Genomic DNA, 16017 nt, shown 5'->3' with positions numbered 1-16017 from the left:
AGCAACACCCAGTAAATCCTATACCTGAAGTGCCCAGATTGTGATTTCTTGAATGGTCCTTGCATTATACACTAAGAGATTCACAAAAGTTAGGAGCCCCTTGCTTTCCTTAAACTCTGGTCGTTGCTCCAGCCCCAGTGCCACTATCAATGCCCGCTTCTTTAACAGCTGCAGTGCACTTTAATGGCTGCAGTGCACTAAACAAACTTAACAAAAACCTTCTGTAGAAATTGAGCACTCCCAAAAAACTGCAGCTCACGCACAGTCCACGAGTCCCGGACCTTGAAAATTTCCTCCACTTGCTCGGATGCTGTATGCACATTGTTCTTATTGATCACATAGCACAAGTGCTCTGAGCTCTATGCTCCAAAAAGGCACTTCTGCAGTTTAAGCTAGAGGTCCTCGTCACTCAGTCACACCTGCGAATTGTGGTGGTGGTCTTCGTCCGATAGCCTGTTATCAGTATACCATCAAAATAGACGACCACTCCGGGTCAATCCTGCAATAAGCTTTCCATTTTGTGTTGGAAGATCGTAACTGCTCAAGCCACCCTGAACGGCAGAAGTTCACCTGACTGTACTGGGAAAGCCCTCGGCGCACGTTGAGCTTCACATATACTATTTTGTGGTATCATACAGCTCTACTTGATAAGCGCCTCGAAGGTCTAGCTTCGAGAACAGATCACCTCCCACCAATTTCGCCTCAGTTTTGTCCATGCGCGGTATTGGGTATGTCTCGACGTCCGCCGCCTTGTTTACACACTCCGACGTCCGCACGGGATTCACGATGGCTTCACATTGAAGCCTTTGAACTTACTGGTCTTCAACGTCATGAAGTGCGAATGGTACTGTCTTAAGCCAAAAAATCGCTGGTGCTTGTGCTCGGTCATTTCTACCTTGTCCTTACACCACGCAGTGTACCTATATCCATCAGAACTCAATTCGGGAAACTTGCTTGTCCAGTCTGTCGTTCCGTCGACGCGATCGATGCACATTCAAGAGGCTATCCAGCAGCACACCAGAAGCTACTGTTTAGTTTCTTTCAAGCAGGGCGCGACAACCGCTTCTGACGATGAATAACGGCGGCTGGGTCTGCTTTCCCCCGAACTTGGCGAGTAGTGTCGCCTTATAATTGCCAACGACGGATGACTGGTAGCCGAAATATCCATTGGACACTTCCAACGTTGGACACTTTGAGCGGCAACCCGGAAAAACGCATCATAGAGTACGGCGGCGAGTATGGCACCAGTATTGCTGAATGGGAGAGTTGGTGCATCGTGTTTTTGTCATGTTTTGGCGCAACTCTGAGTATGAAAGGAGAGGGACAGGTGACAGGATGAGCGCTCATCCTGTTACCTGTCCCTTCATACTCAAACTGAGTTGCGCTAAAGACAAGAATACGGCAGCAGTGTCAACTTTTATGAGCACTGCGCACCCGCTGACACGCGCAAATCAGCACATACGATCGGCTCTTGTGGTTACAAAGCGTTGATGGTCTATCCTCCGCTGACGGTGCCGTTAAACAAGCACACAGGCTGTCACCATCTGTCACTGTCAGCATCCAACCATCGCACGCCCTGGGTGCCGCCATGTTTGCTAATGCGAAAACAAAATGAGCTCGCGAAAGCGGCTTGCATCCACCCAGCAGGCCCAGGCCTCAGTGCACTACCCACAATAACTGCTTCTATTGGTTTTCACTACACAAGGCTCACTCTGAGTCACTCACATCAGCCTGGGGGTCGGTAGGGTCAACTGTGGTAATGGGCCTGCGCTAGGTGATGCGATGCGAGGTTACATGTCACAGCGACGGCTCTTCCTGGGTAACAAAAAGCAATCTCAAATGCTGTGCTTTTGCTGACTCCACGCACACAAAGTAATTTAGGCTGAAACAATGCCTCCTTTACTAGATGCCTGCCGCGTGAGCCGAGAAGCTGGTTCCTGCCCCTCTCCTCTTTACTCTTCCCCACCCGGGTCAACCCGGGTTAGGGTGGAGACAAGTGCGTCGTCTGCTACGGCGTCCGCCATGTTCTTGCCCGCTGCGAGCGGCGCGTTTTTGGCGCGCGTGTGGATGAGCGGTTTGACGAAAGCAGTGTGCTTTTTTCATTACTTCGATTACGAATTTCCCTACTATTAAGAAATATTTCTGCACCGAAAAAGTATGTGCGCATTCCCTAAGGCCCCTCTTTTATGCCAGCTCAACTTCCTGTTTCTATTTATTGTCGTTTTAATGCTGTCGTCTGGAAGTACCGTCGTAAAACGCGTTGCAACCACTGATCAGCAGCCTGGCGTGTTTTGTTTACGAACTGTAAATACAGAAATTAAGTTGCGCGGCAATCACTTTGTTTCACAGTGGGAAATGATGCGTTTAACACAAGCGTTCATAGAGGAATGCAAAAATTGCTACGCTGCCAGCATTTCTGTTCTTCGCGAAGAGTTACGCCGTGAACCTGTGTTGCTTGTGAACATGTTGGTATGCAGCCCTGGAAATTCCTATTGCATAAGAAGATGCCGGTGGTAAAGAAAAGAGGTCAATAAGTGACGAGTAGATACGTGATTTCGGTCACGACAATTGCGTCGCCATGCAGGTATTTATTATGTCAGCTGTCAGGAGGTGTCAGTTGCCACAGGTCTTTCGTAGATCTCAGACCAACGACCAGAAAGTACAAGGAAGCCTTGAATTAACTTGAACAAAATAAATTAGAATGTCCCCACATGAAAATGGGCTCTGAATTTCTAGCTGGAAATGGTCTTCCCAGCCAGGTTTCCAACTGGAATCAGCCCTTCCAGATGGAAATTTTCCAGAGCCAGCTGGAAATGGCACTTTCCAGCTTGAAGTGGAATCCACCTCAGCTAGTTTTCCAGCTAGAAGCAGCACTTCCAGCTGGAAGTTTTCCAGCTTCAGCTGGAAACAACTGGATACAGCATTTTTTAGCTGGAAACAGCGCTTCCAACTGGAAACAACTGGAGCATTTTCCAGCCGGAAGTAGAATCTATCGACTGGAAAGTGGAGCTTCCCACTTGCATTGACATTTTTTGTATCTGCAACATGTCCATATTTAGCCCTAGGTGGTGTTTGTATCAGAACGAAGAGCTTTTACTCTTGCAGCAGCAGCAAAAAAAAAAAATATTTTTATTCGTTTGTGTTGTGACAACAATCGTAATTAATTGCATGAACTGCATGGAAATGCTCGTCACTCAGGGTACCTTTGATCGCGATCGGGCTCGATCGGGATCGATTGCAATCGAAAGTAGGAGTTGCCAAAAAATATATCTCCAGGAAAACTGCCACTTTTATTGAACCTTACTTGTAGTAGACAAAAGCGACGCGCTCTTGATCGACACTGTGTTATCTTGCTACACTGTCGACGTCGTCTAGCGAGGAGCTTGCCCGATTGGTCATGATGAGCCGTTGCGCAAACGGCTAGTGTTTACAGCATAGCAATTCCTTCCCTAACAAAAAAGAGCCTTAACATGTGGCACCTTCAGCAGTTATCAGGCTGCAATGACCGCTGCTCCTATCTTTTCCTTCCTTCACGAATGCTGAACGACACCGCTACAATCGCCGCCATTTTTGTTGAATGCTTAGTAGCTTTAGTCTCGTATCTTTTCTTGGTGTGCTCTTTTGACACTAATAATAAAATAATAGCCTGGTATTGCAATATAAGCATTTCTCGGAAAAGCTCGGATTTTTATTCGCAGCAAACAGCAGCATTACAGATGCAGCCCGAATATAAAAAATATGACGACGCCACAGTGGCCCTAGTTTCGTACAGCACATGGCGGAATCTGTCACGGCGAGGCAATTTTGTGAGACAACGAGAGTCTCTCGGGTGTGCGTGTGATCAAGTTTTTGTGAGGAACCTGCATGATCTTGCGCATGAAGTAAATATTTTTGGACAGTTTCTTCTCTGGACGGCGTTACAAGTACAGGCAAGCGGGCATCAACGGTTGTTATTGCTGTACTTTGTGGTGTTGTGATTCACCAGTGCGGATCGAAGAGCACCGTTTTCTCCAGCCCGGATTCTACAATTTGGAGGTAATTATTTCACTTGCTTATGTTTTGAGCGTAAGTTAATGTTTGTTTTTATTTTGAATGTTGGCACGCTTGAGCATGATGTCATAGGTCCCTGCTGTATGTGATGTACACAGGTTGATCATTTTTGTGTTTTGCGGAATTTGTAGAAATGGCCTGTGGCAGATATCATAATTCTTGTCGCTGAGCTGAATTATTCGAAGAGGTGGACATTATTAGCAGGCGAACTCGAAAGACATCTTCAAGTAATTAGCAAAAATTGACAAATTAACCTTGCTGCACATATTGAAATTAACGAATTGTAGCCTGTGAGTTTGCAAGATGCATCCACTTTAAATGAATTTCCAGAATTACGCCAGTTTCGATATATAATTTTCTGAAGTGCGAGGCGAAATAAATGGGCGTTTTGTTAAAAAAGTAAGTAGACCAAATTTTACGGAGAGTTTCATGACACATATTTTCAACTGGTGTCATTCTGGAGAGTAAGTCCAAGTGGATACGCCTGGCAATCTCAATGGCTACAATTCGTAGATTGCGACATGTGCCGTAATGTAATAAATTAGGAAGTTAATTATTGAATTTTTTAAAATTAGTTCAATATGTGTTTCGATTTTTCGTGCAGGTAATCTCCTCTGAAGGACCCAGCTGAAGGACTAGAATTACGGTATCTTCAACAGGCGATTTGTTAAAAATTGCATAAAACTTAAAAATTATCACGCAGCATATGTGAAGTGCTTGCCAGTTTGCGTAAGCCCCTTTTGTCTCCAATAGCCCATTTGAATATAGTGCCGTGCAGTGTTTGTGCCCAATGTTGCACAAACGTCTATTAAATACTAGTGCGTATATGTCAATCTGCCCAACGCAATAGAAGCACATTTATGCTGTGCTTTCACTGCAAGTGCGTGCTCGCAAACACGTAGCCTCGAATGGCAGGCTTTTGAATTGGTGCAAAACAGCAATAACATTAAAGACTGGCCCTCAAGCTCTTGTGTTATTCAGCAGAAGAATGCTTCTTGGGAGCCTGAGTTACATCACACACCAAGTTCAAAATACAAATGAGCTCATTTGAATTCTATTTACACTAAAGCAACACTCAATGGCGCTAAACTATTTAACAATCATTGCATAGCTCCTGCAGCTCAGGTTGAGAGCCTCGTGAGAGCTCAGGTTGAGGCCTTGCGCCACATAAACTGTAAAAGGGGCTGTGATGAAGGTACACTGTGGCACTGTCCAAAGGCTGTTGATACAATCCACGTGATTTTGGTAAAGCTCACTGTTTACTAGAACTGAGTGGATTGAAGTCATGATTGTTTTAAATTTCACTCACTATGCCTAAATATTTCTTTCAGATGGTGTACAAGGCGATGTGCAAGTGCATTTCACACCTTGGGGAGCTGCAAGATATGCTTTCACAATCCTTGCTGCAAGTGTTCAAATAAAGGGTTTCAAGTTTCAGCACCATGCTGTTTTGCCTGCATGTATTTTCACCGGACCAGTTGGTCCTGTGGCCAGTCACATTAGGAACTAACTGTGACTTGCGACAGCAAGCTGATCCATGCGAGTTCTAGCCAGTTTGTATCCTGCTTGATGCGAGGTTACACCCTGGGATTTCACCTGGGCATGGCTCAACACCATGGCGACCAGTGCTGTGTGCCAGCCCGGACTGCGAGTCTATAGGCGCAACTTCAAGGGGAGTATGGTAGCGCGATTCAAAGACGGGACAAGAGAAGACACAAAGGGACACACACAGCGCTGTGTGTGTCCCTTTGTGTCTTCTCTTGTCCCGTCTGAATCGCGCTAACATACTCCCCTTGAAGATGCATTACCAGCAAGCCCACATCGCAACCCTCGTGAACTATAGACGCAAAGTCCGGGCTGGAGATTCTAGCTGGAACCTCTTCCAGCTGAATTACAGCTGGCATTTCTTGCAGCTGGATCCAGCTGGAACCTCTTCCAGCTGAATTACAGCTGGCATTTCTTGCAGCTGGATCCAGCTGGAAGACGTTCCAGTTGGGATATATTCCAGCTGGATTATGGAACCGGAAATTTCACCCAGCTGGATTTTTTCCAGCTGCCTTCCCAGCTAGAAAAGTATCCAGCTGGGTGAAATTTCCAGTTCCATAATCCAGCTGGAAGTAAAAACATTTTCACCTGGGTCAGCTTGCTGCTCAGCTCGATAAGTTGAGAAAAAAAGCGGAAAACTTGCACAGACACAAGGTGAAAAATCAGCACGCACTGCAAAGTAAGAATAAACACATGAATGAAAACTATATTGAAAGAGTAACACAAATGAGACGAAAGTTTTTGAATTCTGGCGATATGCATTAAAATTTAATTTCAGTATTCACTGTAGGCCCACTCCTGCACACGTCTTGCTTACATGCCCGTCAAGTCCCGTTGCCGCGGCTTTCTTCTTTTTGGATCTCTTGGGAACTGAAACATTCGCCAACCATTCCTTGAGTGATTACTGCACAACGGCACGCAGCAGCCGGGCATTTTGTGCCGACGACACCCAGCGAACTCATCGCAGCAACGTCCTACCACCTGCACCGTGCAGCGCGCGCGGCGGGCATGAACATGGCGGCGGTTGCTAGAACGAACCGGTTCTGGCGGCACCGGCTCCGTCAAAGAATGTCTCCACCCTGAACGGAGCGGCGGGCGAGGAGGACATCGAGGCACCCTAACCCGGGTCGGCTGCGAGCGCTAGCCGCGGTGGCCGCTGCAAACCTAAATTACGTAGCCCTGCCTCCGAGATTTTAGCGGCGTCTGTTGCGATACCGGAGGTAGGACCCGCGGTCTCTCGTCAAGCCATTGGTCGAGCGCGTGCCAGCCTAGTAATCGTCACTTCCTCCGCAACAGGAAGTGGGTCGGCTGCGAGCGCCGTCTCTCCGCGACTACCCTGAACTACGGGAACCTCCGCTCCAATGGGAAGACTAGCGACACGGCAGGCATCTAGTAAAGGAGGCATTGGCTGAAACCACGACCTACTGGAACTCCAGACCTGCACAGATATCCGGCTTCTATGGGAGCAGCTTGCGCCCACTTTCGTTCAACCGACGGCCGTATGTGGCGCTTTTATAACCTGTTCGTCTGCTACGCGGTGGGCGGCTGTGCGGCGTTGTAATTAGTACGGCAGCTGTTGTGTTGTGACGACCTGCTTCTCTATAGTTGATGATTTTTGCTAACACAGTGACAGTGATGTCACAAGGCTTTGATCGGTCACTTGGCTCCAAAAGTTGACTGCCCGAACCTAAAAAATGTCCGAGCGTGTAGTCCGCTGCTCTCTAAAATAGCGTTGAATAGCCGCTCCTATTGCCTTTTTCAAGCAGATTATTATAAATCACATTGTGTATACAGTTCGCAACGTAGACAACAGTTTCATTGTACACGTTGTAAAATTCGCCTCTGCGCTCTTTAGAAACTTGAAGCCACGTACCGTAATGTTCGACGACAGAACGATTACCACTCATTTTAACTCTTAAATGTTGTCCGTGAATGCGTCGCGAGTTCAAAAAGTGAATTACGTACACAGCTTCACTGCCGTACCACGCCGCCGTACCACGCAGAAAAGCTAGCTTTACAGTTTGAAGAGTTCCGTGACACGATTTTTAAGTCCTGCAGTGCAGCACGTTTTAAGGCACTGGGATCGTTTAATTTTTTGCTAGCTTTCTTCTGAGCTAGACATCCAACGATATTAAAAACAAGATATGCTCACCTTCCCTTGAAACAGAATCGATCAGCCTATTGCACATATCGGGCGGAGGACTTACTCGTGAATACTTTTACTATATTACTTTTACCAGATCATCTGCCTTTCACTACGGCACACAGCAGTAAATCCTAATGTCATCTACGACATTAGGCTGTCTGTAACCAACTAAAAAAAGCTAGATTATCCTATGAATCTTTTAAAACAATTTTTCCAGTCTCTTAAGGAGGCTAGGAAAGGGAAATTTATGCCGTCGATCTAGCATTGCAGCGGCTACCTATGCTCGTTGTTTACATTTCTTGCACCGCTCCTCCTCTTCTAGTTTCACTATTCAAACGCAAAGCATTCGCAAATATGTCTTCTTTTGTATATTTGTGAATTTATTCATTTATCGCCAATACAAGCGCTTTGTGCCTGCCGAAATGGCAAGACAAGCGCTGAACAGATCGCAGAAGCAGACGACAGCGAACAGGTTATAACTAGCGCCACTCGGCTCGTACGTTCTTTCCCTAGCGGCAAAAGGGGCGAACTAGACCAGGCGTGCTGGAGGAGGGAGATCTGTGCAGGTCTGGAGTTCAGTAGGTCGTGGCTGAAACATGTCATAGACGCCATGATTTGAGCACTATGTATGCCTTTCTTTTCGTAGTAGTGGTTTTAAATTATTTGATTAACTATACATATAAATAATTATAAACATCCCATAATTAATTATCACCGTCAAAATTGACAAAAATAAAACAATGAATAAATAATGCCCTCAGAGATTTTAAACAGAATAAGTGCAGTCCGTTGCTTCGCTTCAAAGGGGGAACAACTTCAAAGGGGGAACAACTACGCTTCACAGAGGGAACCTTGAAGAATTTATCCACTTGCGACCATATATTTATTGTTTACGTTTGGTGGCAGCATGCGGCAGCATGTTATCGGAGCGAAGCTAGCGAAGTTGTGGCGAACTGCCGTAGAGACCGCGAAGTTTCTATCTTGAACTTGTTCTGAAAACTGCTATGATTTGCCATTGCCACTACCAAACGTTACTGTAGTTTTTCTTCAGATAACAGCCTGGCGTGCGCTATCAATGCCGCGATGAGATATCAGCGTAATGTTTTTCTGGAGTTTCTTCCTGGTATGAAGTGCAAAGTGCAGATAACGTGGCTGTAACTCGTTTCTTTTGTTACTTTCATACCTGGTTTAAATAAATTGTATTCAAGGTGTACGATATGGAAGCACTACTAGTGGCAACTGTAAGGTATTCTCGCTTCTCGTCGTGCTTTATTCGTATTCCTAAAGAATGGGCTCGACAAGCAACAATTTTCAATGTAAGTCATTTCACATGCGATGTGATAATGTAGTATTCGTTGTTGTCTTTGGCTCTCAAATTGTGTTCTACATTTGTTAAACCTTAGAGTCGGATCACAGCTGCTTAAAGGTGTCAGAGTAATTTAGTTAAAGGTAACCGTCCCGTGGTACTGTATAATTAACTCGCGATGAATTACACTCGGTCCTGCTTCTTTTTAAAAGCGCTATAGGAAGTTGTATGCTACTTATGGAACTTGTTAAACACAACAGCAAGGTTTTACAATAATGTGTACTTATGTAGGCAAGGTGCTGACTGGCGTTGTATAAGTCGCGGGTCACTTTTTTTCGTCGCGACGATAGATAGTATTTTTCACAAGCAGTGCTCCAGGAGGGCACATGTAACCGGCAAAAAGAGGTCTGAGGGGAGCTCCTGAGGTTATAATAAAGCAGGCGGCGCAGGATCTACAGGACACACAAGGGGTAGTGGAGGAATAAAAGCTGGAAGCAGGGCGGCCGGTTCATTGCTCCGCGGTCCGGTTGGGACTGCCGAGGCAAAAACGTGCCAGGGGGTCTTCGCATCAAAAATTGGCTGTCTGGCACAGCCGATCTTATACTACATCCCTGGCACGCGCAGCCCGCAGCGAGCCCGAACCCACGGACCAGCTCAGGTTCTACCTTTGGTGTCCTGGAGGTGCCTCCAATAATGCGAAATAATGACACGTTGCTACAATTAGTAAAAACACATGATTCAATAAATATAATGACGTCCAGGCGCCAACTTGTGACGATAAGTTCAGCACTACCGCACCCCGCGACTTCTGCAACACCAGTCAGAACTTTGCCCTTATGTATTTGTTTTGAATCAGAGCAGTGAGTGTTCATCGCGAGAGGATACTATTGACATGTATTCTTTTCAAGTAGCAGCACATGATAACAATGTTGGAGATACAGCTGCTGGCTGTTACAAATGCTCGTGAAAAATAATTTGAATCAGAGCAGTGAGTGTTCATCGCGAGAGGATACAATTGACATGTATTCTTTTCAAGTAGCAGCACATGATAACAATGTTGGAGATACAGCTGCTGGCTGTTACAAATGGTAGGAACAGCAGAGTGACGGCGACCAGACTACGAGCACTTTGGGGCTATCACTTCAAGCCACAAAAAGAACACATGTACCTTGCAAAAGCAGTGATGACACTTTATCGCAAGTTAGAGACACATTATTGTGCTAACTCGTGTGCGTCAAAATCTTGCACTTATGCCTTACTTATTTATTTTGCGCTATGTTACAGAACCTGTGTTTCTCTAGTTGAACGTATGAAAGAAATAAAAAGCTTAAAAGACGAACGTAATTAAAAGTAATATCAGTTTTATAAATCTGCAGTATAATTAAAGTATTTGCATGCCATAGTTATTTATTTAACTTCATTTACTAGCAACTCTCTCCCTGCATTGTAGGAACAGAGAGTCTCAGCAACTTGGCTTCAGTACAATGACCTTGTATACTTGCCAACTCTCATGGTTTCTAAAACCATAACTGAGTAGTGCATAGGGCCGTGTTAAACAATTTGAATCTTAGGAGGTGTGTGAGGCAATGATGTTGCTCATTGGTTGTGTATGTGCCAGCACTACTTCAGCCTCTTGGCAGTAATACAAAAGTGTGGAATTTACATTGAATCCATAAAAAAAGAGTAGTCCAGTTGTTTGTCTGATAGATTGTTGAAAAGACATGTTTTTCAGAACCATTTGCTTAGGTGTGCATGGCCAGAACAAGTTTTATGCTTGTTTAAACTGAGGAGTTAATCTAAGAAAACTGTACTCTTATTGCCTTAGAATGCCTAGCATGTGCAGAAATCACTGAAGTTGTATTATGCAGAATGCGTATTAAAAGTGGGCTTGTTCTTGCGTTTGTTTTCAGGACGAGGTGGTCATCTACGAGTTAAGTTCTGTTCAAACAGCATGCAAGGCCTTCGTTTCCTGGAACCATGAAACAGCATGCGATTATTGCATAGAGATAAGCACCCAGTTTGCTGAACTGTGTGGTTTTTGTGACGGTGAAGAGGTGAGAACAACGCAAGGCAGCCATTGACAGGAGTCGTGATTCTTCTTTTTCTTTTTCTCCAATTACATTCCAAAAATTGTGATTGTAGTTCAAAACTTCATGCGCTTTGTTTCATGCACAAGGCCAGCTGCGATGGATTAAATCTGTTAGGTCATCTTTCTGTGCTTTCTTCTCTATGATGCTTTTTGTTGTGGCTGTAGGGCTAGGCCATGTCACTCTAGCTTAGATGTTATTACAGCTCATGCATACTCTGAGCTACAGTTTCTGTGTAGTGCTGCACTTTCCTCCTCCTCTTCCTTTTTTCTTTCTTTATTTCTTTTTTTGCCATTCCCCTTGGCTTGCAATATTGCCCATATTATACGTCAAGTTCCATGCAGTATCATCTTGGACAGGGCTTGGGACGTTATATCACTATTCCTGTCGAGTTTCGGTGTCAATAGGCCTCAGCTTGGTAAGCAACGTAAAAAAACCACCATAACACCAACCAAACCTTTGAAGCGTATTTGGGGCTTGTGTAGGGTTGGCTACTGCCTTGAAAGTAGTGAGCCAGTCGTGTCTTTTGAGTAAATGCCCTGCGTCCCGACTTTACAAAGCTGGGACGGCCAGCTGTCCAGACTTTCTTTTCTTCAGAATAACAATAAGTAGACAAAATTTCCTGTTTAGAATGCCTGGCAGCGTGTGTGCACACTCTTTCTTGTGTTGTCATAAACATAGGCAGTTTTATTTTTCGTGGCTCTAGTTATGTTGTAGGTCCTAACCATTCATAGTACCTCTATCTATATTGGTCTCTCTGTTAGTCAAGTAACTATACTGCACCTTTCTTGTTTTAAATCATGACATGGTAGGACTAAAAAAAAATGTATTAATTTTGTTGCACCTACAAACTGGTGGCTCCTAGCACTGACAGGGTCCGTCGTCACATCCCCCCTCCCACCCTGTCCCTACTTCAACAACGTGAGAGTTGGTGACCCTGGGCTTGCATATTTGTATGCTTGTAGTTTGAGGCTTGTCTGTTTATTGACATAAAACTGTTCTGTTTAGAGCGCAGGTCACCTGATTTACATGTGTTTCCTTCGTGACATGATTTTCTTGCAAAGCTATATGACTATTAATTCAACTTAACTCTTGCAGAGGTGACCTGCATGTCAGAAATTTATTTAATGGTATTTCATTTATCAGAAGTTCATTTATCATATTTATGTATGCTGTCCTTTTCTGTAACTTAAGATAGGTTGAGTTGATGGGAAGTGCTTTGTAAAATGCATAAAGTAGTTAGTTGATTAGTAATGGATTCAAATATGAGAAGTGCACTTAAGCCTTGCCCAGCTACTGTTTTACCTTTCTTCGTTCCTGCAGGTCACAGCAAAGAGAAAAGGAAATGTCCATCGTGCAGAACAGGTCACAGTGCAGACATCAAGTCTTAATGACTATGAAAAGCTTGTAAGCACTACTTTTTTGCTGTTTGAAGTCATAAGCCTTTTCATTGGACGAGTATTAGGAAAACCAGAAGATGAAACTGTCATGAGGAAAGTAGGCAACTCAACAGGCCTTTAACTTGCAGCTGAAACAAGCTTTTGTTTTCTCCATCTGTCCTTACTATTGCATTGGGCTGTTTCTCTTGCATAATGGTACTTGCACTAAGCCATGATGCTGATAACATTTTCTTTGGTTTTGTAATTTTTCAATGAGGGTTTTGGATCTTATTGAATGCTCAGTCCAGGCCACCTAAAAATTTGACCAACAAAAATGACTAATGAATGTGAGAATGTAAATCAAAGTATCATTTTCAGATAAAATATGCTTGAATGTAAACTAATCAAAGAAGCTGTCTCAGTGCCCTAAAGTATTTTACAAGTGAATCTGAGAAAGCCACAGGCCCCCATATCCTCTTGTAATAAGCAAAATGAGTCATGCTACTGCATAACTGCATACACTGTATGTGGTTATATGTATAAGATCTTGTGCTTGTAGTGACTCATCCCCTGTGAGAAAACTGCAACTGTGTCGATACTGGGATTTTCTTTTTTACTAGTAATAGCAACAGTTCACGCTTAAGTAGAAAAATGGCCAACTGTTTGACCAACTGTGGTTGGGCTGCCTGTAAATGAGCAAAAAAAAGGAAACGGAAGCAAAATATTTGAGATTGTAACGATTGGAACAACAGAAGAGAGAAGATTGCACAAATGCAGTAGTGTGAGACATTGCTTTGTTGATGCATGCACAGTGCATTTCATTAAGGTAGTTTTGTATTAGTCAAGGTAATTAATCATAATTAAGCTCAGGAGCAACCCTTGTTGGTTAGGTCACAGCAGCTTACCCCACAAAAGGATTGAGTAGCAATAATAGTTGATGGAGTTTTGCATCACAGGGCCACTGTGTGATGACAAAGGATGCAGTATTCGGTGGCTATGTGTTAATTTGACTACCTGGGATTCTTTAACGTTGGTGAGCTATTGTCACACTCTAGTGAAGGTGAAGAGACAAAAATGCATCCTGAAAGAGTGAATAGAAGGTCAAGCTCTAGTGGGTGAATAGGTGCTAAGAAAACTAAGCAACAATTGATCTATGATAGTGGTGAACCCAGTTGTAGCTCATCTAACCAAATTGTGGTGCTTAAGCCTGACTGCTATTCATACATGTGTCCTCGTACATTCTAAACCAATTGATGATTGTCAAGTATATTTATGATTGGTGCGGCATTATTACTGTTCGCCATACAATTTCATTGGGGATGCCCGTCTTGCTATCGAATTGGTGACAACGTTTGCGAAATTTCTGACGTAGCAAGCATGTCTTGTGTGAGAGCGATAACAGTGATAATTCCATCAGAGCGATCACTGGAATAAAGTGAAACAACGCATGCTTGGGAAAGGGATGGAAGTGCTGCGCCAATTGCGCCATCTTGCGCCAGCCTGCGCCAAAACACAAATTTTGAATGAAGTTGCCAAATTTAGCAGGATGTCTGTGTTGGCAACTACACAGCCACAGAAATGTGTTGGCTAGCGCTTAGCCCTGCAATCCAAGCCTAGGCAATTCATTTCAGCGTCGGTGTCTGGAGTGTTGGTGTGTTTGGTGGTGTAATTGTAACTATGCCACAAGAAAATGAAAACCATTTTGTGCTATACAATGCATTACGAGTATTTTATAAAGGTTTTATGTGTTTGCGTATATGTGGACCAGCTAAAGATGATTTGAACTGGCGCTCATTCCATGGGGCAGTTGGAAAGGAAAGCCACGCTGGATGAATAAAATCGTACAGTCTGCTCAGCATGTAGCCCACCAGTTTCGTTATATATTTTGCTATTCGATCTGGCATCCTACTGGTGCATCTGCACCGATTAGTGGGCGAACGCCGTGCTTGTGACATTATAAATCTATTTCGCACATGCATCACGTCCGGTTACTGGGATGATAGTGTAGCACCCCGACAGATGCTTGCTTTCGTGAAACTTCTTGGTCACAAATATCTAATGGCAACTGCAATCATCACTCAAATTTTGCGCAGGCTACGCTATTTTCTGCCAGGCCACACCACACAAAATCAGTCTCTTGCCGCCGCAGTATGCAAGCCAAAGATGTAAAGTTTCATATTTTGTCACCCTTAATGCCCAAGTTGTGATCGTAATATAACGCTTGGCAAAACCATAAACCTCTGAAATTGCATTCATGGCAATGATGTTGCCAGATTGAGTCCAAAAATTTTAATAAACCATTGTTTGTTGCACAAAATATAGATTGCCATTTTACATTGGCCTTGTGGCGCCTGTGGCAGAACCACAAATAAGCCCGAATAATCGAGCTTATTCAAGATATTGGTCGATAACGCATACCGGAAAGCCAGTGAACATTTTTATCCCGTTACTGTTTTCAAAAATATCTTGGAGCTTTTTCTCAGCAAGCGATGTAAAATATTGGCAAACACATACTGACCAGTACCTCACTTCGCATTTATTCTGCGGTTTTCTGCTGTCTTGATTGAAGGTCACTAAGAATTAGAAATTACCTGAGAGCACTATGTGAACAGCATTCACTGTACCTTGATGGCTGTTGTTCATGGTGGCCACTGTGAATATTTCTCATTCATTGTGCACGAATACGTTTAATTAGCTAAGTTAGTAAATTTATCTATTTGATGAAATGTTAATGAAAACATTGTGGATGATGTTGACAAATGACCGATAACAACATTCAAAACAATCTAGGATTCGTGAAGCCTTTTTTGAGTAAAAAGAAAGCCTATGAAATAAATAGGTAAAAAATAATAAAATGCTTTGACCGTGACAGCGCCTCTGCAGACCAAAGATTGCATCAATCTTTACGCAAACGTCGTCGAATAGGGGCACTTGGAACGAACGGCAGTGCTTTTTTTCTTGCCGCATCAGCAGTTTTTGGTGCATATCTTCGGTCCCTATTTAATATAAAGTAGCGATATCTTGTAACGGTTCGGAAAGTGGACTATTACAAGATGGTGGCCCAGGTTTGCATGCGCGTAATATACGCAATGCACTGATTACGACGTTTACGTCTGGGATTAATTACATTTCTGGTGTGGGGACACGTCACGTAGACTTTAAAAAAAATTAGCAGGCCTTTCTCTTGTTCTTTCTTTGAAAAAGAAGGACCACACAAGACCTAAGTTACTATGTATGCTGTTGTCGGTCGTTTCTTGGTGTATTTCACTACCTTTGCAGGAGAGTTGTGATTCGAGTCAGTTGGTGCATATTCTTGAGATATAAACCAGTCAAAAGACGAAGAACAGAGAAGAGACGTAGCACACACAACGACCGGACTAACAACTGTTGTTAGTCCAGTCATTGTGTGTGCCAGGGTAGTCTAGTCATTGTGTGTCCTCTGTTCTTTGTCTTTTGACTGGTTTAATCCACAGCCTTTGCATGGGCACCTTATTGAATAAGTAA

General features: G+C 43.9%; 1 protein-coding gene and 1 long non-coding RNA gene across 3 annotated transcripts in view; both read left to right on the top strand.

Moving 5' to 3' along the window:
- The first annotated feature begins 2957 nt into the window (after positions 1-2957).
- On the top strand, positions 2958-5490 carry LOC126541526 (uncharacterized). The gene is made up of 2 exons (XR_007601668.2): positions 2958-4035; positions 5382-5490. It is a non-coding gene; the product is annotated as an uncharacterized lncRNA (long non-coding RNA).
- Positions 5491-8591: 3101 nt separating this feature from the next.
- LOC126541520 (peroxisomal ATPase PEX1-like) overlaps positions 8592-16017 on the top strand; it is a 90852-nt gene continuing 83426 nt past the window's right edge. The window contains exons 1-3 of one of the 2 annotated variants that reach the window (XM_055076712.2): positions 8592-9057; positions 10958-11101; positions 12458-12541. In XM_055076712.2, the coding sequence (XP_054932687.1) occupies positions 8959-9057; positions 10958-11101; positions 12458-12541 (327 nt within the window). In that variant the 5' untranslated portion in view covers positions 8592-8958. The remainder of the gene's footprint in view (positions 9058-10957; positions 11102-12457; positions 12542-16017) is intronic. The other variant, XM_050188313.3, reaches the window with a different exon arrangement.

Source organism: Dermacentor andersoni, chromosome 2 (genome assembly GCF_023375885.2).
Source record: "Dermacentor andersoni chromosome 2, qqDerAnde1_hic_scaffold, whole genome shotgun sequence".
In the NCBI taxonomy this organism is placed as follows: domain Eukaryota; kingdom Metazoa; phylum Arthropoda; class Arachnida; order Ixodida; family Ixodidae; genus Dermacentor; species Dermacentor andersoni.
The sequence above is the reverse complement of the archived record's forward strand: the minus strand, read 5'-3'. Positions and strand labels throughout refer to the sequence as shown.